At 37.1% G+C, this 22,459-nt stretch overlaps 2 protein-coding genes and 1 long non-coding RNA gene across 5 annotated transcripts; 2 read left to right on the plus strand and 1 right to left on the minus strand.

Moving 5' to 3' along the window:
* The first annotated feature begins 211 nt into the window (after positions 1-211).
* LOC128861399 (protein LSM14 homolog B) lies at positions 212-9,583 on the plus strand. 3 transcript variants are annotated; one of them, XM_054099519.1, is made up of 7 exons: positions 212-774; positions 2,234-2,677; positions 5,502-5,965; positions 6,104-6,274; positions 6,494-6,723; positions 6,884-7,218; positions 8,264-9,583. In XM_054099519.1, the coding sequence occupies exons 1-7, from the start codon at positions 654-656 to the stop codon at positions 8,269-8,271; spliced, it is 1,773 nt and encodes a 590-aa protein (XP_053955494.1). In that variant the 5' UTR covers positions 212-653; the 3' UTR covers positions 8,272-9,583. The 3 variants fall into 3 exon arrangements, with proteins under 3 accessions (XP_053955494.1, XP_053955495.1, XP_053955496.1); XM_054099521.1 differs by lacking the exon at positions 212-774 and adding an exon at positions 1,369-1,502; XM_054099520.1 differs by lacking the exon at positions 8,264-9,583 and having other exon boundaries at positions 6,884-7,226.
* Positions 9,584-9,938: 355 nt separating this feature from the next.
* Positions 9,939-11,098, minus strand: LOC128861401 (uncharacterized). The gene is made up of 2 exons (XR_008454373.1): positions 10,934-11,098; positions 9,939-10,876 (listed from the first exon to the last, which is right to left on the minus strand). It is a non-coding gene; the product is annotated as an uncharacterized LOC128861401 (long non-coding RNA).
* Positions 11,099-18,001: 6,903 nt separating this feature from the next.
* Positions 18,002-19,238, plus strand: LOC128860598 (development-specific 25 kDa protein). Its single transcript, XM_054098215.1, has 4 exons — positions 18,002-18,197; positions 18,267-18,494; positions 18,560-18,733; positions 18,826-19,238. Exons 1-4 carry the CDS (start codon positions 18,102-18,104, stop codon positions 19,105-19,107), a joined length of 780 nt encoding a protein of 259 aa, XP_053954190.1. The 5' UTR covers positions 18,002-18,101; the 3' UTR covers positions 19,108-19,238.
* Positions 19,239-22,459: the final 3,221 nt, after the last annotated feature.

Below are 22,459 nucleotides of genomic sequence, written 5' to 3' on the forward strand. Positions count from 1 at the left end.
ACTAAATATCTAGAAACAAGTAATATCTCTTAATATCAAGTAATTACGTCAAGCGGTTGTCAACATTGCGAAAAATTAAGTGGCAGACCTCGGAAGTCGCCACCCTTAGTTTCTGTATAACGTGATACTCATTTATATAGCGCTGTGGATCATATTTGGCACGACTTATAGGTAACCCTGTTTTGGATTCCACTCAACGACTGACAAACGAAACACATTTCTTTCCACTTCAGCCGAAGCAGACGACCGAGATAGGTGAAAATTTTCAGAAAATCGCTTCTGGATTGGAGTAATTTGCTTTTACTTTGGCATCGAATTAATAAGTGGATTAGAAAACTTTAATATATTTCTTGTGCGTGATTATTAAATAGTTTTTAGAAAAAAGTGGGAAATTTCGAGTGAGATTTGTCGTCGTTGCAGTGCTTTGAAACGCAGTTAGCGAAGAACGACCGCGCTGCTGCAATAGCGCCGCCATTGAAAGAAAAGTAAATTTAATACGTCGCGTTTTTTGTCGCGTCGCATCTGGCAAGGGAAAACCTTTTTGAAAGCAAAAAATTGCGAAAATTTTGATACTTTTTTAATATCTTGTTCCAAAATTCATTTCACTTTGGATTGGTTTTTGGTGCTTATTTGACAAAACAAATTGCGAAAAAATGAGTGGCGGAATGCCCGAGTTGGGCTCCAAGATCAGCTTGATCTCGAAGGCTGATATCAGGTACGAGGGTCGCCTATACACCGTAGATCCACAGGAGTGCACTATTGCATTGTCGAACGGTAAGTTACATCTACATATTAGTTACTTTTACTGTTATTTGAATCACTAATCACCATTTGCAAATTTGGGGGGAACATTTTTCTTTGCTGCTGTGCAGTCGCAGTCGTCTCTGACGACGTCGTAGCGCAACAGCAGCGCCGTTGTACAAAAGCAAATTGGTAAAGGAGTATCAAAAAACGGTGCTGTAAAAAAAAAAAAGAAAATGGTTTCCTTCGTTTTCGCTGTTTCATTTCCCATCGTTCTTTAATTTTTTTGTAGTTATATTTTGTTGGTACTTTCGTATTATTGAGAATTTTTTTTTTTGTTATGTTTCTGCTTTGCTCCGCTATTCGGCTTTATCATGTCATGTTGGCAACGGTTTTATTGTACAAACACTTTGTGATACTTTTTGATTTTTTTTATTTACCTTTTTATAAATATAAATATATAGAAAGCTGTAAAGAAAATTTATAAATTCAATAATAAAAACATAAGCTGTCGCTTGGAAGGACCGTTATACTGAGGTTAACGGCAGTAGCAGCTACCGTTAAGGGGCAGCACCGGGTGGGAGCTTAAAAAAAACTGCAATGAAAATCAATTCAGAAATGTTAACCAGTGTGATATTTGGGCAATTCACAAGTTGTTGTGAAGTTATAATATTTTAACCCCGAAAAAAGATTGGTTGCCGAGGTTTTGGGCTATCAAGCTGAATTTTTTTAAACGACAACCAAATTTTGGCAATTGTGAGGTAAGATTATTTCACGAGAAATAAAAGAAACTCTGAACTGTGCATAGGCTTCTTTGAAAATACTTAATTTTTTTCTTTGGAGTTGCAAATTCAAGTTCATAGATGTGCTCCTTTTTAAGCGGATTTCGTAAATTAGTATTTTAGGGTTTTATATGGAAATGAACTATATTATATGAACTCAAATTGAATTGCCAACTTAAAAACTCACATATTTTAGATGCCTCTTCCGTAATTTTGGGAGATTGTCATGAAAATACATAAAGCGCCTGCCATAAATAATAATCCCAAACTGCTTTACAGTTCACAAAATAATGTGATCGCATCGTCTCCTTGATAATCATTTAATAAACAGCGTCCTACTTACTATCTTCAAATACAAGTCATTTTTTAAACTCAATAATAAAAGATATCACTTTGCCGTTTGAATTTTGGAGTCGTGGTTATTGCGGTTATTGTGGTATAATGATAGGACCATGTTTAAATTATATTTTCGGCTATTTAAAAATGTCTAATTAATCCTTTTTTTAATTAAATTTATTAACTTACTTTTAATCCACTTGTCTAACAATATAAAACAGGAAAAGCTCAACCCAACACCCAAGGGTGTCAGCCAATTATATATAAGTATATAAAGATTTAATATATACCTAAATATTCCGTAGTTTTATTGTTTGCATCAAATTCTTATTGTTTGTATTTGGCTAACAAAAATAATCTCTTTTATCTTACAGTTCGCTCCTTTGGCACCGAGGATCGAGAAACGCAGTTTCAAATTGCTCCCCAGAGCCAAATCTATGATTACATTCTTTTTCGTGGTTCTGATATTAAAGACATCCGGGTAGTGAATAACAATCTTCCTCATCCTAATGATCCGGCTATAATGCAAGTGCAACTACAAAATGGTCAACATATGATGCCACATTTTCCTATGCCTAACTTGAACCCTCCTCATGCACCGCCAATGAGTGCAGTTGGCGGATATGGGAATCCGTTTGGCATGGGCGGATTAGGCATTGGTGGAGCAGGGGGTGGTGCCCCATCTCTGGCTCCAGGTGCACCGGCACCATATGTCTTGGGTGGTGGGAATCAGCAGCAACAACCGCCGCAACCAGCACCGCAGCCACAACAACAGCAACAGCCGCAACAATCGAAACAACAGCAGCAAAAACAACCAAGTGAGTTACTAATCAGCAACAGCAACAACAATCTGACCCAACTACAGCAACAAGATCAGACGCAGGAACCACAACAACAACAATCACTTCATAATAAAACAATTGCATCCACTATTCCGACGAATCAAGCCCAGTTGCAGCAGCAACAGCAGCACAATGATTCTAATTCCTCAACTCATTTGAATAATACACCAACTTCGAACACTTTAAACCTAGGAGTGATTGGTGGTGTTGGTAGTGTAATTGGTAGTAATGGTAAAAATGGTGTCATCGGTGGTAATCGCATGGCCAGCGGCGGTGTTGGCCTAATTGGTGGTTTACTCAGTAGTGGTGGAGGTCCTTCAGGCGGGAGCAATATTACAATTTTTGGTGCATCCAACAAAGTGAAGAAAATAAGGTCTCAAGCGGCACTTAACGAACACAAAGACCAAGGTGTGATGGTAACGCTTCTCTTGACTAAGAGAGCATGTGTTTTGTGCGCTTTAATTTCGGTTGTTTTAATTTTACTTTTCATCTTAAGATTTTTATTTCAACGAGTATTTTGTCATTGAGTTCCACTCATCTCTTACATCGAATCTTCGCATTTAATCTTCATCGTCTACTTATGAGCGATGAGTAAATTTAATAGTTATTTCTACTATTGAGACAAGTATTAATAATTTGGGGAAAGTTACAAATAAGGAGTCAGTTTATTAGTTTGTCCATCTTTAGATGTCAAATCTGCATTTTTATTTGATGCATACTGGCAACGCAATTGGCAAATATCACTCAATTCGATGTCCTATTCCAAATATCCATTATATTTTCTTTCAAAACTGCTACCGTGTTTTTTTTTTCACTTATGTATATTCTTATGATTTTAGGTAGATACAATTAAAATCTGGTGAATGTGCTAGTCTGTGGACGGTGCTGGTGAATGTTTGATGGAAAGAATAACGCATTCACCTGACTGTCGTTCATCCTGACTCCTGCGAACGAAGTTCTTTGCTTCAGTCATCGCTTCGAAACGACATATTCATCGCTAAAATTAACCTAACCAATAGATTAGGATTAAAAAAATAGTTGTATGGCAAATGCTATTCAAACAAATTAAAAATTACCTTGTCTCACAATGGTTTTATCTGAATTCTTATGCAACTGCACAATGTAACAGCTTTTTGTACCTTGTTAAAGTCAACTGAGACCCTAAAGTTGAGCGCTGATTATCAGCACATTTTCGTATGAACGACAATGCAGCGTTCCCAAAGCCTTCGTGATTCCAGAATCATTTAGGCCTTCTAAAATGTGATGATGTCGTTTTTGGCTCTAGCGTTCTGTACATTTTCACAGTCGGATCACGGTATTGTCTAACGAATACTGATCACAGATGCTTTCGACCCATTAAGTTTTTCAGCTATTTGTTGTCCTTCACCAAAGCCACAATTTGCTTTTTTTTTTATCGTTAAATAATATTTTTAACCCATTATTTGTCACAACCCTTGGAGAAATATAATACCGTGTTTGGTAATACAAAAACAATTTTTCATCAAATATTAAACTTCCTCAACACGTAATTTCACAAGTAATTTGATTAAGTGGACATTCCATTTAAATTGGTTTATATATTTAAGTCTATGGTTATAAACACCTTAATGACAAGGATATAAAATTATCTAAGTGCCAAAAAATTAGGTACTAGTTAAAGAAAAAATTGTATTATATTCGTTTAGAGCCCTAAAACGGGGGCAAACTTTTAATAATATAATTATATTTAGATATTTTTTAACGTGAGAAAGCGAGATCGTAATGTTCGTTTCGGAGTGGGATTTCGGAGAATCAATGGAAACGCTAATAATATTATGTCATAAGTGAGCATATGAGATGAACCTTCTTTGGCTGGGAACTTAACGCTTGTAAGCATAAATCGTGCAGTGTAAAATGGGACAAACTAATTAAACTGAAGCAGTTGCAGAGCAAACCAAATGAAACTCCTCTGCACTATTTTGCTTCTTAGAGAAATATAGATTGGATACCAGATTCTGGCGGCGTAATCCAATTTAGACTGCATATATTACATATGGAGAAGAAAACCTGCTTCGTAATATATATTCCAAGTTTTTGTTCAATGGAAAGCCACTTATGTTAAAGAAGTATTGCTATAAACACTACAATTGGAAAAAATGTAGTCTGCCATAATTCGATTAGAAAATTCTATAATATACACTAATAAAGAGTTGTTTGTGAAAGGGTGCATTTCTATATTAGAAATTACCCCTGAACCCTAAAGATCTTACAGCCAGCAAATCAATAATACAAGAACGTAATTTTCGACTTCTTAGCCTGTGTAGTCAATGTATCGACTATTTAAATATCTGGTTTCCGAAGCATGTGAATGTTTTAAAGGTTCTTGTTCTACGCAGTTTCCGTGGAAGCATACATATATACATCAGATTCTCCTGGCTTTAGTTTACAAACGTTCCATGTGTTTGTCCACAAGTATTTACCTATGAATGAAGAAATCCTCATTACATTCAATTAAATGTTTTGAGTTGGGTGAGAGTCTTCGATTCTAATGAATATATTCTGCTAGCAATTATTATTTCAGTATGACCATTTCAATTAGGTATTTGGGAGGAACTTACAATTCATCATGCGGGATGCTGAACTTAGTCCTGACACCTGTTGTTTCTCTGCGCTGTGGTATTCTTCAGTAGAAATATTCCATTCAGTTGGTTTTTATTTTTTTGGTTACAAAATTTTTTTTATTTTCAGCATTATCATTTTCATTAAATTTTATATTTATTTAATTGGTAACATATGAAATAATTAAATCATTTCGTGATAGACGTACTTGCTGGTGCATCGCGCTCTACGACGCCAATGAGCCATGTTTCACAGAAGAGCTCTTCGCCCGATATGCTCGCTAAGGTGGACCGAGAAAGGCAGCGTCAAAACCAACACTCGAATAGTGGACTTGCTGCTGGACGTGATGCTGGTCAAAAGAGACAAAATCACCAACAACGAGGTGGCAGCAATAATCAACGCAACAATAACAACAATGACTTTTTCCAACAGCCACGTGATCGACGTGATTCTGGACGCCACGCAGATGGTGCCTACAACAATCAACATCATGAAGTTCGTGCTGGCAACAATTACAGCAACCAACGTAACAACCATCAACGCAGCGGCGGTGGCGGTGGGGGCGGAGGCCAAAATCATGCTTGGACCATGCATCGCGGCAATCCTAATAATGGTAACAACATGATGCGCAACCGGGGCGGTGGACGTGGTCGTATGCAAAATCAAGTGCGTATAAAATCAATTAAAACAAGCGTTTTTACGGTCCGATAATTATTTATGTGAGAATGTATTAAATATTCTTGTCGGACTTAACTGTTTTAATTTTAGAAAAATATGTACTACATCTCTTTCGGTTGCTTTCAGGGCTATCGACCAATGGGCGGTCTTGGTATGAATCAAAATAAGCCACGGAATCCGAAGAACACAATTAAATTCTTGCAAGATTTTGACTTTGAGCAAGCCAATGTTAAATTCGAGGAACTTCGTTCACAACTGTCCAAACTTAAGGTGGGCGAAGAACCCAAAACCGAGCAGGTATTCATTCTTTTTATTTTGCTCATTTCGCTCGTATTAGTTTTGTACAACTTAGTTTATTCTATATATATTTAAATTATTGGGTGATTGTTTTCCTTGTGCTTGTCTTACCATAAAAAACTTCCAAGCTATTGCTTTTAATGGCGAAACTGTTTTCCGTGCTTTGTTGTATACAATATATTTTTAAATTATGAAAAAAACCTTTATTTTAATTTATAGATGAATGGCGAAACAGAAAAGAAGGACGATTCTGGTAATGAGACTGGTGCTGGAGAACATGAACCGGAGGAGGAGGAAATCACTGTGGGATATGATAAGACAAAGTCCTTCTTTGATAATATATCCTGCGAAGCAGCACAGGATCGTAGCAAGAACAAGAAAATTGACTGGCGTCAGGAACGCAAGTTGAATAGCGAAACATTTGGGGTCTCATCTACAAGACGTGGCGGGTAAGTAATTAGTTACAGGTTATGTATAATTGCATACCAGGGACTTACCTCTGCCAAATTAAGAGAATCTTAATTCATCAAGAAACTAGTAATTTCTCCCTTACCGCTGGCATATAAGTAATTCGGTTTTAATGTATTACATATCTGCACTAACTTTCAGTTACCGTGGCCGTGGCAGCTATTACAATCGTAACATGGGCTCTTATGGTGATAGATTCAATCGGAATCATCGTGGAGGAGGCAATTATCGTTACCGTTCCAGAAACCCAAATGCTGCCTCAAATAGTGGCAATGGCGGCACTTCTAATTCTAACACTGGAAACTCCGGTGCATCTAATAACACTAACAACGGTGCCAATACGGCCGAAGCACTGAAGAATCAGGTGCAACAACCGCAGCCATCAGCCATGGTGTCTGGTTCAACGCCAAATGCCACGAAATCGGCAACTGTGGAAAATAGCAACACACCTCAGCCAATCGCAGCTGGAGGATCTGGTAAGTAAAGTGGCACAATTTAACAAGTCTTAGTGGGTTGTATAAGTTTTATCGCAAAAATGGCTCGTTAAATTCGAAATAAAAACAGGTCCCATGCGGGTGGACTATTTCATAACACTTAACTAATTAACTCCATCTGGTATCGCTATGGACTGAACCGATCTATCCGTGACTGCAAGGTAACCAGTTCAACCGCACCTAACCTTTATCGCAAAAACGTTGCTTCATAACAATTATTAGATGAGAATTATTTTTATTTATTATCCCAAATTTTATATTTATATCCCAACGTTTATTTTTTTTTTTTTTTTTGTTGCTTGATAACTGTAATATAAGAGAAATAATAGGCTTTTTCTTTTCGCCAATAGTTAGCAAGGGGCGAGTAGATGATAGTAAATGGAATAAATGAACATATATAGGCAACGCGGGAATTGAGCTGCATTAAATTACATGACGAGTGGGAAAATGACGAATAGAAGAGGTCTAATTTTAATAAATAATAATAAATAAATGAATAGTCAGCCGGCGCAGCCGAATGAAGTGCGTCGGTTCGAATCTCCGTGCATGAACCACCAAAACAATAGAAAAAGATGTTTCTAATAGCGGTCGTCCCTCGGCAAACCCCTGAGTACATTTCTGCTATGAGAAAGCAAAGCTCGTTATAAAAAACATTTGCCGTACATAGTCGGCTTAAAACTGTAGGTCCTTGTAAAACAATATCAAGATACACACCACAAATAGGAGGAGGGAGCAGGTAGGCCAAACACCCAAAAAGGGCGTAATTTGGCGAATTTGGAAAAACTGTTATTTTTGATTCCTGGTTTTTACGAATAAGGCAGCAAAACCAAGTATATTGCAAGTACAGCTGAAAACATGTGCGATATTCCTTTAATGCTTTAGACATTTGGAGTTAGCTCCTCTGCAACATTTTTGCAATATCTGTCCACCACCTCTTTTTGGCATTTGGGATAACCCTGTCCAAATTCTGGATTGACAAGAACTTTGACTAAAATAATTTACCACTAATGCATTTTTTTCTTTACAGGCCAATAATGATCACAATTCTCAGAAGGAAAAAAACGTCATTAATAACTACAATAATCGCACCGGAAGCCACAAGAAATCAACATATATCAAGTACAGTACACAAATGAGAACATCATAAATAATATTTATATAAGCATCATTAATGGAAAAGAGAAAATAAAATAAGGAAGGAATCTGTTGAATTAGCCGGCGTCCATCGCTCACGATGAAAGTAGACAAACAAAACAAAAATGTACTTTATAAAATATTTCTTCCACCAACTCCGACCCATATTAGGATATCTGTTGCTGAGAAACAATGTAGTTTTCGGACGTATTTGAGCGTATAGGAGTTAAATAGGATGCCAGCAATTCAATACGATTAATATTTATAATGATGATTAAGGATACACAAAAGAAAAATACAACGGAACAACATGTTAGTACAGTTAGTTTTATTAAATATGAAACAACCAAGTCCAAACGAACTAATGGCGACATAAAAAACAAAAGAGTAAAGAAATGAAAGAATTTGTTTGTTATAAAAAATGAAATGAAATTGAGTTTTAAGAAGCAAAAGAAAAATTTATTGAATATATATAGATGTATTGCTCGGATGGAAGGGTTGCTTATCATAATGAAAATGATGGATGTAATTATAATAGAAGATCGAAAGTAAAGGCAAATATGCATTGTAGAAATGATGGTGATGTGTTTTGAAACCCGAAGCATACGAATAAGAAAGCATTTACAAACATTAAAACAAAAGGAAATAAAATTAGAAATATAATACGACTTTTATGCTGAATCCTTAATTAAAATAACGCAAAAAAGAAAAGGAAAAACTAAATTTATAAATTACAAACACAAATAATAAATAAAGTGGAAATTTAATATTTCGCCCATGATGAGAGTGAGCCAATTAACATCAGCATAAATTTAACATAATAATTAAAGATTATCAGGTTAACACAACAGTTACAAAGTTCTCATACTCATATTTATGTTGGCCGGTCTATGATATTGAATGTTTATTCGGAGGAGTAAATGAAGGGGACGTTATCTTAAAAGCGCACATACGAGTATATATGGCAAAAAGGAGTGGAGTCGTCAACTGCTAAATTAAGACAGAACTGAGTTTTAGGAATACAGCTGAAAGCAAAGCAGAGAACAGATCATAGAGATAAAGGGAATGTAAAATTCTAGGAATTTTATACCAGAAATCAACACAACTTACATTTTTTCAACTTTACAGCTATTATTACTGTTTAATTTTAAGAGTTAAAATATTTTAAAAAATTTACAATTAAATTGAAAAGCTAAGCTGCAAAGCTAAAGTATTTGTTAACCATTGCACATATCTATTAAGAAAAAATCAACGAGGCGAATGCGTACACAGATAGATGGTAGATGGAAAAAACTTGGTTTGTATTCTAGTTGCAGTTTCCCTTTGCCAAGGCACAGCGGATGTATTACTCCTAAACTACCCATTCCTATATAGGGTTAATAAAAGTGCAAAAAAAGCTGCCCGCAGATCGACCGAAGTAAGAATTTTAAAGATCTTTCTTGAATCGGTAACAGGTTTAGTGAATTTTTTCGTTTTTTGTTATTGAATAGCAGGAGCAAAGTAAAAATTATGAGATTAAGAGGGAGACAGACCATAAAATCAAATAAGCCTGTGCGTGGCTTTTAGGGTGTTTACTAATATCTATAAATTGTAAATTTTTATGTGTCGATCGCACTGAAAGATGTTTTTCCAAACATTGCTGGATATTTAAATGTAGGTTTTATGGCGACGAAACTAACGCGTTCGTTAAGTGTAGCCATCCATCCATTCATTACAATACCACCATCAATTCATACACTTAACAAATATAGATTATATTTACTAGAACTGGCATGGAAATAAAAGAAAACGAAGAAATATATATAATGCTACGATACAAATATAAATATTTTATGTAAATGTGCTCACTCTCACTATATACATATACATATATATTATTTACATATACGATAAAATTGTTAGCAAGCAAAAGTAGTGACATGGCAGCCCGTTGTCGGGTTTTGCACCTACGGCAATTACTACAAATGCATGATACCCGCAAATATGTATTTGAATTAAATGTAGCATAAATTTGACAGAAGAAAAAACAAAAAACAGATCAACCAATGCAAGTAAATAATTCATCTGAAAAAAAAACAAAAAAATTAAAGCAAAGATTTGATAATAAAAATACTAATAAAAAGGAAATATATTATTAAAAGTTTAAGTCAGTAATAAATAATGGCACTTATGTTTTATTTCGTATCCGTTCGTAAGTATGTGTACGTTGGGCTAAGGTGCGGTGTGGTGCACTAGACAGGGCTAGTTTACTGAGCCCACAGTCCTTGGTCGGGGAAAAAATCCGAGTGTTTATTGCGGCAAGGTAGAACTGGTTGCCATGTCTATGTTCGTCGTATTCAATAATTACAACATTATTGCGACCCTGTTACATTTTTGATGGCCTGTTTCTGATGCTCAGCTGGTTAGCTGCCGCAATATAGTATTGCAGACGTTGTTTAGGGCAGAACTCGCCTGAAAATATGGAAGCATAGCCCAATAACTTCGTTTCATTTAAACTTGATTTTGGCTACACACAATAAATGAAATTAAACTTCAGATTAGTATTTATTAAATAAAAACTTACTTTGCCTCCCTCTTCTATTTTAAATTTGCAGTCAACACTTTCTACTGCAGTTGATTAGTTAGTGAACATTAGATTGTCAATACTTCATTGATAGAATGTGAGGCGTTGCGATTATTTTAGAAATTAGAAATTTTGTGGCAGAACGTGATGCCATCTCCTCATAATACGTGCGTAAAAACTGGAAAGATTTAGTGATTGTTCGGCGTACTTAATAAAAGCGGCGGTAATGCGCCACTTATAAATTTACGACCCTGTTACAAATGCTAGGCTGATATTTACTGATGTTTGGCACTTATTTTGCATAGATCTTTGGAGGTGAATACGTAAATAAAAATAAGAGAGTTTTCAATAAGTATTTTCCTCGATAATTTCGTATTTGACGTAATTTACTATTGAAAATGAGAACGAAAAATGAATGAAGCAAGGAATCGAAATTTTTATGGGCTGACTTTGCGCGCAACAATTGCTGAATTTAGGTCTAATATTTTAGATTAGCTAAAATTTTGCCAGAATTTCACATTGAAGGTCATATTTTAAAAAATCGTGTAAGCTCTTATACGCATCTCGAATTAGGGGTGGAATTCCAAGATTTCTCATTACCAACATTGATTATTGCACTAGTTCCATATTCAATTGTTACTTTTATTATTAACGGAGATAATGACATTCAAAGTTGATTCTTTGCATTATTTTTCCATATTTTTTAAATTGAAGTATCACTAATTTCCAAGGCGAATCTATTAAAGGTGTTGTTGGTGGTCAGCTGAGTTGTGTTTTTCCTTTCGCCGTGCCCATGTTGCTGTCAGCACAGAATGAAACAAGGCGAATGCATTATTTGTTTTATAGTTTTTCAATACTTTTCTTTGACAGTCAAGCGAACAGAACAATGTTGTTGGTCTAGTGCCCCCACCTTTAATGAATGCGCCTTGCTAATTTCTTTTTGCGATTAATACAACATTTTTTTCGTTTCTATTTGTTTCACGGTCGCTGTAAGATGTGGTTGTTGTTCCTGTTTTAGCAGCAGAAATCTTCCTAACACACGTACGGGAAATGCTGGTGGAGTGACAGTACTTCGCCGGATACAAATCCGGGTCGCTCCGGTCATGTAAAACCGACTGTCGAGGCCACGAATTTGAATTTCGATGCAAGATGTTGTTAATAGGAAAGCTTCTGAAGTGATAGTATATCCGATTTCAGTGAGAGCGAGGATATTGATGTTTGTTCTAACACATTTGTATACATTTTGTTGCTAAATGTCACTCATAAATCATATTCAAATCTGTCAAATCCGTAACGTAGAACCAACTAGCGGGGTATTTAATTTTTTCTCTGCTATAAAAATATCATACAACGATTTTACGGGTAAAAATCATGGACTCCATATTGAACTTTAGAAATTAAAGCCATTCGCAATTAGAGCAATATTAGCCGCTGTTTTTTGAAAAAAATTGTCATTGCTAACATTTAAATTGAAAATTCCAGTAGCGAAATATTACTATCACCCCCATTGCGAGTGTCGACTAGTAACAGATAAACGACTGCGATTATCGACTATCGATGGTATTGCGAGTCTCGAATTGAGTCATACTTATTTGCCATCCATCTTTCTATTATTTCTAAGTAATGCTAAGTTCCCACGGTGCGCAATTCGCTCAATTACTCTGATGACACACCGCATTTGTAATTCACTTTGGCAATTTTCTTTCTTGTTTTTGCTCTTTGTGTGAGTTCGATTCTAAAATATTTATTAGAAGAAATTTTCATGAAATATTCAAATAAACTTTTCAAAGTCCTTACTTTCTTCCAGGTTAAACTTTCAGAGGTTAATTATATCTTCACAATACTTAGAAGATCCGGTTTTTTTCAAAACCTGTAACTGCTCCTAATAGAGGTGGAAGGTTTCCCTCTGAAGGCAATTTTTACGGCTCCTCGGCATACTAATTTTTTAAGAAATTTGTTTTTTTTGCTTTCATTGTTATAAAATTACATTTTCTGGTTATTATTCAATGTTAGTTCACTTTGTTTCCTTGTTTTGGTTTACTCTTTCGTTTTGCACTGACAATTTTTTTTTTGGTTTCCTTGTTCACTCCTCTCGGGAGCATAGGGCCTCGGACAAGACTCAGTCTTGCGTTGGTTTCAGTAATCTATTTTGATTTCTAACAGGGTATGTGATTAGCCTGTCGCTACCAGTCCTAAGTAGTGGCCACCTGTCGCTGCTTAGGAACAACGCCTTCTTACTGCTTGGAGCGCCATCTGTGTTTGCCAATTTTCTGACAGAAGGATTGCACAGATGGTTGAGGACTTCCGCCACTGATGCAATGTCTAACTGTGTGTTTTTCTTTGTTTTTTGCTTGTTTCAGCAGTCACAGTGCAATAATGCGCAGACTATTGTGCGGGAGTAAGGATGAAAGGGATACGTTTTTGGGGTTGAAGAATGATTTTTTTTGTTTTAGAAACAGGGAAACTAGGTAAATTTGGAAAAGTGCGAGCATCGTGCTTTACGTGAGATTCGAACCCACAACCTCTGGGATAGCAGGCTTGTACGCTAGACTACCGAGGCCGCATTGACAATTAATTTCGATTAATTTCCGGTATAAATTAGACTAGACTGAATTACTTACAAATGAGGTAATTCGCTTCTAGAATTTTTTACGACGAATTACGTAATTTGAAGTGTAATTGTGCAGTGAACTTCGATTAAGAGAGCGATTGACGAGTGGAAGAGTACATTACGTACCGTGGGAATAGAGAATAATTTTATATGAAAATTCTACAAAAAGTAATACCTGCTTTAAGGAATTACAAATCTAAAGTTGTAAACAGTAAAAATTTACTTGCATGTACGGGCAATATAAAATAGTGCGTTGTCTATTACGAAACACAATGCCAAAAGAAAATATTATCGATTCAATCGACAAAAGTCAGTTATACTCCCAGTCGACATTCGCAATAGGGGTGTAAATCTTTTCCCCAAATTGGAAATACTTTTTCCAATAGGGTCAAAATAAAAACATAATTTTTTTCAACATTCATTGTCATTTCATCAAGGAAAAACGTACGCCTCAACACGTTTACAAATCGTACAATCGTATTACAAAAATCGACGCTCTGTGAAAAGTGTTCTTCAAGCGCTCAGGCCAACTGGCCAACTAATGATGATGAGCGATGAGACCCATATTTGCTGTATGGCTACGTCAATAAGCAAAATTTCCGTATTTGGGCTGAAGAACAAGCCGCAGTCATTCAAGAACAGTCATTACATCTGTCGAAAGCAACCGTTTGGTGCAGTCTATAAGCTGGAGGAAACTTCGGCCCACATTTCTTTAAAGACGAGGCTGGTGCCAATGTAACAGTGAATGGCGGACGCTATCGTGCCATGATACACGACTTTCTGATATCGGAAATTGATGCCTTTGATCTCCACAACAAGACGGCGGACGGCGCTACTTGCCATACAGCCCGTGAAAAAATGGATTTACTGCGTCGTCGTTTCGATGAGCAATTTATCTCTCGTTTTGGACTAGTGGATTGGCTCCCAGGATCTCGTGTGATGTCAAACCTTTGGACTTTTATTTGTTGGGGAATGTAAAGCCTAAATGCTTTGTGGATGAACCAGCTTCGATTGAGGCATTGGAAGCCAACATTACTAAAGTTATTCAACGAAATACCGAACAAAGCCCTCCAGCGAGTCATTCAAAATTGGTGTTTACGGGTGGCCGAATTACGACGTAGTTGTGGCCAACACTTGAAAGGGATTATCTTTAAAAATTAAAATATTAAATGTCGTGAATGGTTTTACACAAAAATAATAAAGATTTCCCAATCAGTTTAAATTTTTGTTGTTTTATTTTAATTTAAAATCCGATACCTCTAAATTGACCACCCTTTATAACAAGCAAATCTCTTTTTAAGAACGACGGGAGTTACATGATCTTTCTACAGCTATTTAGGTTCATTGAAAACTGGGAATAAAGCGGTCTAAAGCGATGGTCTCCGAATTATTTGAGTGGTTGACACCTATAGGTTTGCCCTTAAGATCTTTGGTGCCCCTTACTTATCGCAACACCTTATCTAAACCTAGTTCCTTCAATAAATCTAAGATGGAGTTGAATTGGGCTGAGCATATGTGCCTTTATTCTGGGCGGACTAAGCTAAGACGTTTACACCTTCTCTATGGCATCACATTCGAGAAACAAGAGTGGCGGTGTTTCCGGAGTTAGGCGGCAAAGAGGAAGTTGCAAGCTCAAAGTTTCCATATTCTTGGCTGAGATCCCTTTTCCTTTGGCAAAGGTTTCCAGGACTTTATCGACAAGAGCGGCCTCCACTGCCGAGAGACCCCTGAAGTGGTAGTAACCGGATATACTTTCGTCCCCTCTTTGCTTCTATTGCTGATCTACTTGTTGCAGTTCTTGTGCTTTGACCATCTGTTCGTTAAGGCGATCTTAGCAGTTAATAAATTGAATGAGAATCTCAAATGGTCCAGAGTTCCTTGCCGCGATAAGGTCACCGTTATTCTTCGATTGGAATTGACCTTTATGAGGCGCCGTTCTTGTACAACCGTATTAAACTCCAGGTTGCGAATCATTGAAAAGTTAAATTTACACGAAATTTTCGTTCTTGCACGAATCTAAAAAAAAAATATTTTTTTTGAAAGAGTGATTAATTTTGCACCACCTTATATAAACAACTCGAGAAAGCTGAAAACAGTCGCTAATATTAATTTGCATAAAACCGAACAGATGGGCTGGAAATATGTGATTTTTTTTTTTGGTGGGTGAGATAGGGTTCAAGATGCCTTCGCACTTACAGTGAACGTCGTCGAGTGATGTGACCACTTAAGCAATCCCTTCTTTCCTTTTGGGGAGACCCCCTTCGCGGGAATACTTCCTACATTAATGCGGAAGGGCCTGGAGCGGCAATAAAGGACCAATTCTATTCAGCCACGTCCGGGGCCACCGTATTTGTAGCCAACTTTAATGCTATAGGCTCGTTTTTTTGTGTATTAATTCGCTTTGTTTCACTGTGTTTATATTTTTTTTCAAAGTGTGTCCTCGATGTATCTCTTTACCACGTTCCAGCTGTCCTCGCGCTCGAGAATTGTGCTGATTATGTTACTCGGCGCAATATCGCCAATCTGCTTCCGCAGTGCAATAGCGACCTACCTTTCACAACTATTGCTCAAAAAACGTGTGTTCAGCGTCTTCGCTCGGCGCTTCGCTTACTTTGCCCATGCGGCATAGGCATCTGCGGAAGTATCCGTGGCTCGAGAGGAACTGAGTTAAGAAGTAATCCACTTCACCGAAGTTTCTTTAAATCCATTTGTCTATTGATGGAATGTGATCCACCGTCCATCTGCCACTCGGTTCAGTGTCCCATCGTCTTTGCCACCGCAGCATGGTTCGGCATCACCGTTCCGCGACGCTATTCATTACGTGTTTCTTCTCAGAGTTCTACGGGTATCTTCTCACTGCACCGAAGCTTGCACCTCTGTCTTCACTGACGGTTCCAAGATGGAATCGGGAGTCGGAGCAGGGGTATCCTTTAAATCAGCTAATTTATCTATCTCTTTTAAACTGCCGAATACTGCTAGTGCTTTTCAAGCAGAATTCTTTGCGATGCTGCAGCCATGCAAAATGCTTAACATTTTCTCCGATAGTCAAGCCGCGATTAAGGCTCTGACGACGCCTCCTATAAGGAGGAGATTAAATATCTTGGGTGTGCAGGTAACATTTCTCTGATCTGGGTTTCAGGACATAGGAACATAAAGGGAAATGAAATTACCGATGAGCTTGCCAGGAAGGGGACTGAATTGACCTCAGAGACCTCAAGGGGAACTGCATAAATTATTTCTCAGGAAAGCGCAGAAAAGATGGAGCTCCATTTCTTCATGTGCTATTTCGAAAACCCTTTGGCTCCAGCACAATATACGAAGAACTCAGAAAGTCCTTTGGACTCCTCGTCATTCAATTTGTGAACTTGTAGTTGTGCTTACCGGTCCCTGGACGATCGGCACACACACGGAAAAGCTAGGGTTACCATTTAACCCTCATTGCAGAAATTATGGAGACCTTTCAAGAGAAGTAGACCATGGGCACTTTCTCTGTAAACGATTAAGGTCACCGGGTGTTCCTTTCTTTGGCAGCCTGTGGCAGTGCGCCAACCTAAATCCCATCAATCTTCTCCATTACATCAACAGCTCTGGCGAGTTGTATATCTCTTCCTGATGGAGGTCTCATAATGGTATCAAAACGGCGGCGCTTCAGTGCTACTTGAGAAGTGCCAGAAAGGCACTTCAACCATTTCACCACCTACATATGGATTGAGTTTTCAATGTACACTAATTTTAATTTATAATAAAAATAAATTTTTTTTGTTTTTTGAATATTTATGTAATATGAATTTGATTATTATTTCTTTTGGACTGCATTTTGGGAAAATATTTACAGTTTTTTCATCTTAACCGATTTTTTAAAGTTGTGGAACCTATCCCCAAATTTCGATTTTCTTTGGACGCATTTTTAAGGAATGTTTCTACCGGAGCTGTGTGTAAATATATGTATGTATGCACAGATTACTTTAACCTTCCAACGTTTTATTGCACCTTTCCTTTAATAAATTTACCAATAAGACACATTTAAATTGTGATTAGAAGCAAACACCTAAATATGTGCAAATTATCGCATTTGAAATATTTAAATATAAAGAAGAAATAAATTTGTCTAAAGACAACCGAATATACAAGCAGTAACCCGGGATCATCCATATGCATGCTCAAATTTAGAAAGGAACGACGATTTGTGTTCAATGGTGTGCGCTTCGTACGAGTATATACATAACATCATAGATATATGTATATACTTCACGGATATATAACATTCTACATACAGAGAAAGCAGAAGAGGAGTTCAATGCAACAGCAATAGAACCGCCGTCTGGCTTATCAATGATTGGCCTTTTTCACACATGAAATTTCAAATGTTTGATTATTGTGTCACGGTAAACATCCAATATAAAAATCGAGCGGCTATAAAAGACAATGCTGTGGTGAAGGAACTCATAGTCTTGTGCAAGGCAGCGTTGTCCGTATTAATAAAAATAATTGTTTAATTTTTTTTTAATATTTTAATCTTTTTTTAAGTGTTAGTTAAATCTTAAAGTACAATACAAAATGCTCGATTTAAATGGTAAAAATGTTGTCTATGTTGGTGGCTTCAGCGGTGTTGGTTACCAAGTTTGTCGTATACTGATGAAGAAGAAGATCAGCGTAAGCAGAAAATTAATAAAAATACATAGATTTTTTATTCATTGAATTCTCTCCTTTTGTATTCAAAAGCACTTAATTGTGATGGCTCGCATGGAGAATATGGAGATGATGCAAAAGTTACAAGCAGAAAATAGCTCTGTCAAAGTTATGTTCATCCATATGAACCTGATGGATAACTCCAGCATGGAACAGGCTGTTAAGCAAATGATGGGTGTTATAAAGCATATCGATGTTTTGATCAATGGTGCTGGCGCCTTGGCCGACAAGGACATGGAAACCACAATGGGAGTAAATTTGGTAAAATGTTTGGCAAAAATATAAAAACTTACCGTTTAACTAATTATTTGCTCACTCAATTTCAGATGGGCATGATGACAATGGTGATGCTGAGCATGCCGTATATGGATAAAATGCAAATGGGTCAAGGAGGTATGGTAATGAACATAGCCTCTGTTTATGGATTGGAACCTGCTCCTGCCTTCCCGGTATATGCTGCTGCTAAGCATGGTGTTGTCGGGTTTACCCGTTCGATGGCGGTAAGTGCTTCCAGTTGAATATCTGTATATGCCAGTGCATTATTGAGTGGAGTAAACAGCATTGATTGATTCTGCATTTGCTTCCGCAACAGGATCAGCATCATTATCAACATACTGGTGTTAGTTTCATAGTTGTTTGCCCTGGTCTAACTACCAGTGAAATGATGATGAATTTGCGTGAGAAGTCGATGATGGGTGAGCAAGCCTATGTTGGTGAAATGATTGAAGCGATGAACAAGGCTAAACAGCAATCGCCCGAGGAGTGCGCGATGAATATGATCAAGGCGATGGAGATGATGAAAAACGGTGCTATTTATTTGTGCAACTTGGGGCAATTGAAGGAGGTGATGCCAACCGATTACTGGCATATGTAAATAAATATCTTCTACGTGTGTGAAAAATGAATTAATCGAAATACAACAAAAAGAAAAAATAAATAAGAACCATTGGTACATTTTTGAGAAAAAAATAAAAGAAGTAAAATGTTTGGATATTTTCAACTGAATAACAACAAAATTGGTTTATATATCTATTTGACTAACCAAATGAACTTTTTGCTAAAAGGAATGTTTTAGAATGGTTCAAAAACAATTTTATTTTTCTTGATGCTACCCTCGAAATTTTTTTAAGACCAAAAAAATGTCGTCCACGCTTTGAAAATTATCATTGCAATCCCAGGCGGCCGCCGTAGCCGAATGGATTGGTGCGTGACTACCATTCGGAATTTAGAGAGAACGTAGGTCCGAATCTCGATGGAACACCAAAATGAAGAAAAGCATTTTTCTAATAGCGGTCGCCCCTCGACAGGCAATGGCAAATCTCTTAGTGTATTTCTGCCATGAAAAAGCTCCTCATAAAAATCATTTGCCGCTCGGTGTCGGCATAAAGCTGTAGGTCTCTCCATTTGTGGAAGAACATAAAGACGCACACCACAAGTAGGAGGAGGAACTCGGCCAAACAGCCCAGTGGTGAATGCATTTTTCCGTAAATGTGGTATAAAACGTTTACAGATCTACTTTATTTAATTTCTCTTCAAAGATTTTCATTACTGCGCCCAGCCGTACACCAAAAGTTGTTCGAAGAAGGGAAAGATGGACCCTTAAGCCGGTAGCAATTTTCGGGTATAAACTGAAGATGTGCGCGTAAGTTGTTTTGGCTAACATTCAAGAACTATCAAGTTGCGATTTCAAAAATTAAAATTTTATTTATATTCTGATAAAATTTTTGGCACATAAATATTGTTAGAAATTCCAGAAACTCCATTAGAAATTCCTTTTAGATATAAATGCGAATGCCCGCTTGTTTGTGGTTATACTCGTACACAATTAAATTGGATTGAAATTTTAGAGAATTGTTGTGAGCGTGAACAATTGAAGATTTAGGAGTTTTTTTTTGTGCCCGCTAGGTGGTGCTGGGTTGAAAGATATACATAAATCGTATATACTATATGGTCCGACCGTGTTCATACTTGGAGTTGGGGCATATAAATATTAACTATGAGTAACTATGCTTTAGGAAAAAAGTGCATGTAGCGTAGTACCCATAACAGAAGAGAAACTTTCAAGGCAGACAGAGAAAGAGGGAGAGACCCGAGAGAGAATGAGAGAGAGAGGAAGAATGTATATCTAAAAAAATTCACAACATTTGCAGAGAATACAAATAGACAAAATTTACAGAAAACGGAGAAGGGCCGACCGGTGTAGGTAAACGCCGGACACAAACCGTGGCAACAATGCGCACTACTCCGAGCGTTTATCACCGGCACAAACGCAGCGATTCCAGGACCGCAGCAACGTCATAAATTACCGCAAGGCAATACCAATAAATCCGACGTCGGAATGGATAGCACTTTATAGTACGCACAAGCACCAGCCAGGAAACGGAAATAAGCGCCAAAAAGTAGGCATAAAAAATAAACTCAAAAAAATTCGGATCAAAAACGACCCAAACAGTAGGCACCAAAGAAATATTACATAACGCCAAAAAGTAGACCCCAAAAATATATTTCCTACAAGTTTGCACCAACAAACAAGCGCCAAAAAGTAGGCAGTGTTATTTCTCACTAGAAATTAGCAACCACAAGGAAAAACTCAGGAAAAATAGCCCAAAGTGTATCTAAGGTATACATAAGGTATAGCTCTCTCTCTCCTTTTCCTCTACGTTATATCTTTTTTCTTTCTCGCGGAACGAAAATGCCCAAAAAGTTGCATGGCCTTGAAATTTTACTCTCCATTCTCGATCGTCGATCGACGCCTTAGAAGTTTCACTTCAAAAAAGAATACATCCACTAAACGGCGCTGTGGTTGTAATATTCCGAAAATTGTATTTATGATTCGATTTTTTGTGGTTGAGAGAAATAGTTTTGCTGGGTCGCTTTACTAAAGCATAGGATTTTTTAAATTTATTTTCGCTATAGTTTCTCAAAAAACTGTCATACTTTGTTTGCCACTTCATTCTTACTTTGATACTATATAGATACATAATGGGGTAACGCCTGTATAAAATAACTTTTCGCATGACCTAATTATGGGAGTTTCTCCCAAAATTTTAAGGCATTGTCAAAATTTTTGTTTTCTGATTTTTCTTGAATATGGAATAAGGTGTGGTTTACATTAACTAAGATTTGTGAAATGTTAGATGTTGCTTTTGTTGTTGTAGTAGCAGCAGACCATTTTTGGGGAAGTTCGCTATAGTGGCAGCTCTTGGAATGCTACCTTTCAGCTGCACATTTCCTTATAAAAAGATGTATAACTTGATCCGCGTGATAAGATAAAAGCACAAAATCTTTAAAAATCAAATTAATAACGGTTGTTTTTAATAGCTTAATATAATCGAGAAGATGTAGATATACCCATAAATTACAAAAAAGTGTTACAAAAAGCGTAAACATTTTTCGATCGAAAAAAAGAGGAGCCGCGATTATTCATGAAGTATAAAAGATATATATTTAACTTTTTTTTTATGAAAGTATGTATAAAACTACGAGTCGAAATTACTCAATAAGCTGCGTAGTCTGCGTTGACGAGTATAGCCTGACATCTTCTCGGCATGCTCTGAAGCATTTCTGCGTAGCTCGTCGACAAACACTACTAGATTTTGCGAACTTGACGCTCGAGTTGCTATAAATCATGAATTGGCCTTCCGGCAAGATCCGTTTTCATAATTCCCCACACATTTCCAATGGGGTTGGCGTCTGGGGACTGGTAAGGCCAGTCCAATACTGTAACGCCATTTTCTTGTTTTGTTGTTTCTCAATGTGTTTTTCTGAGAGCAGTGGTTTTGATGGTGTGGGACGGTAGGATATGTTCGCCTCCTTCAGTCGACGTTCGATGGTGTTGATACTTACACTCGAAGGGTCCCGCTTAAAAAGTTGGACGATCACTTTATCCTGCTTTTTTGTCGTCACTCCCTTCAAGCCGCTCTCGGAAAAATCGTCAACATTTTTTTACACCATATACCGCTGATTCCACATTACAACAAACTTTTTTGGTTTTTTAATTACATTTGCAGCCACGGCGTAGGATAATTCCAGCTTTTTCGAATGCGTGCATAAAAATACCGCCTCGAAACGCTTCGCGTACTTCTCACGCATTTCCACTGTTTAATTAGTTTTTGAGGCCAAACGCAAGAGTTTGATTTTAGGCCTTTTCTATTCGCCATTTCTCTGCTCGCTATCCCTCTGCTCTACTAAATAACTTGATGAAAATTTTGCATACAAAAGCAACA

This window comes from Anastrepha ludens, chromosome 4, assembly GCF_028408465.1.
Source record: "Anastrepha ludens isolate Willacy chromosome 4, idAnaLude1.1, whole genome shotgun sequence".
NCBI classification, from domain to species: Eukaryota; Metazoa; Arthropoda; class Insecta; order Diptera; family Tephritidae; genus Anastrepha; species Anastrepha ludens.

Bases quoted from the DNA above. Each gene is read 5' to 3' on its own strand.
- LOC128861399 (XM_054099519.1), top strand. From the start codon at position 654: ATGAGTGGCGGAATGCCCGAGTTGGGCTCCAAGATCAGCTTGATCTCG. The intron at 775-2,233 runs GTAAGTTACATC...TTTATCTTACAG, and splicing joins CACTATTGCATTGTCGAACG to TTCGCTCCTTTGGCACCGAG. The intron at 6,275-6,493 runs GTATTCATTCTT...TTTAATTTATAG, and splicing joins AAGAACCCAAAACCGAGCAG to ATGAATGGCGAAACAGAAAA.
- LOC128860598 (XM_054098215.1), top strand. From the start codon at position 18,102: ATGCTCGATTTAAATGGTAAAAATGTTGTCTATGTTGGTGGCTTCAGC. The intron at 18,198-18,266 runs GTAAGCAGAAAA...TGTATTCAAAAG, and splicing joins TGATGAAGAAGAAGATCAGC to CACTTAATTGTGATGGCTCG. The intron at 18,495-18,559 runs GTAAAATGTTTG...ACTCAATTTCAG, and splicing joins CCACAATGGGAGTAAATTTG to ATGGGCATGATGACAATGGT.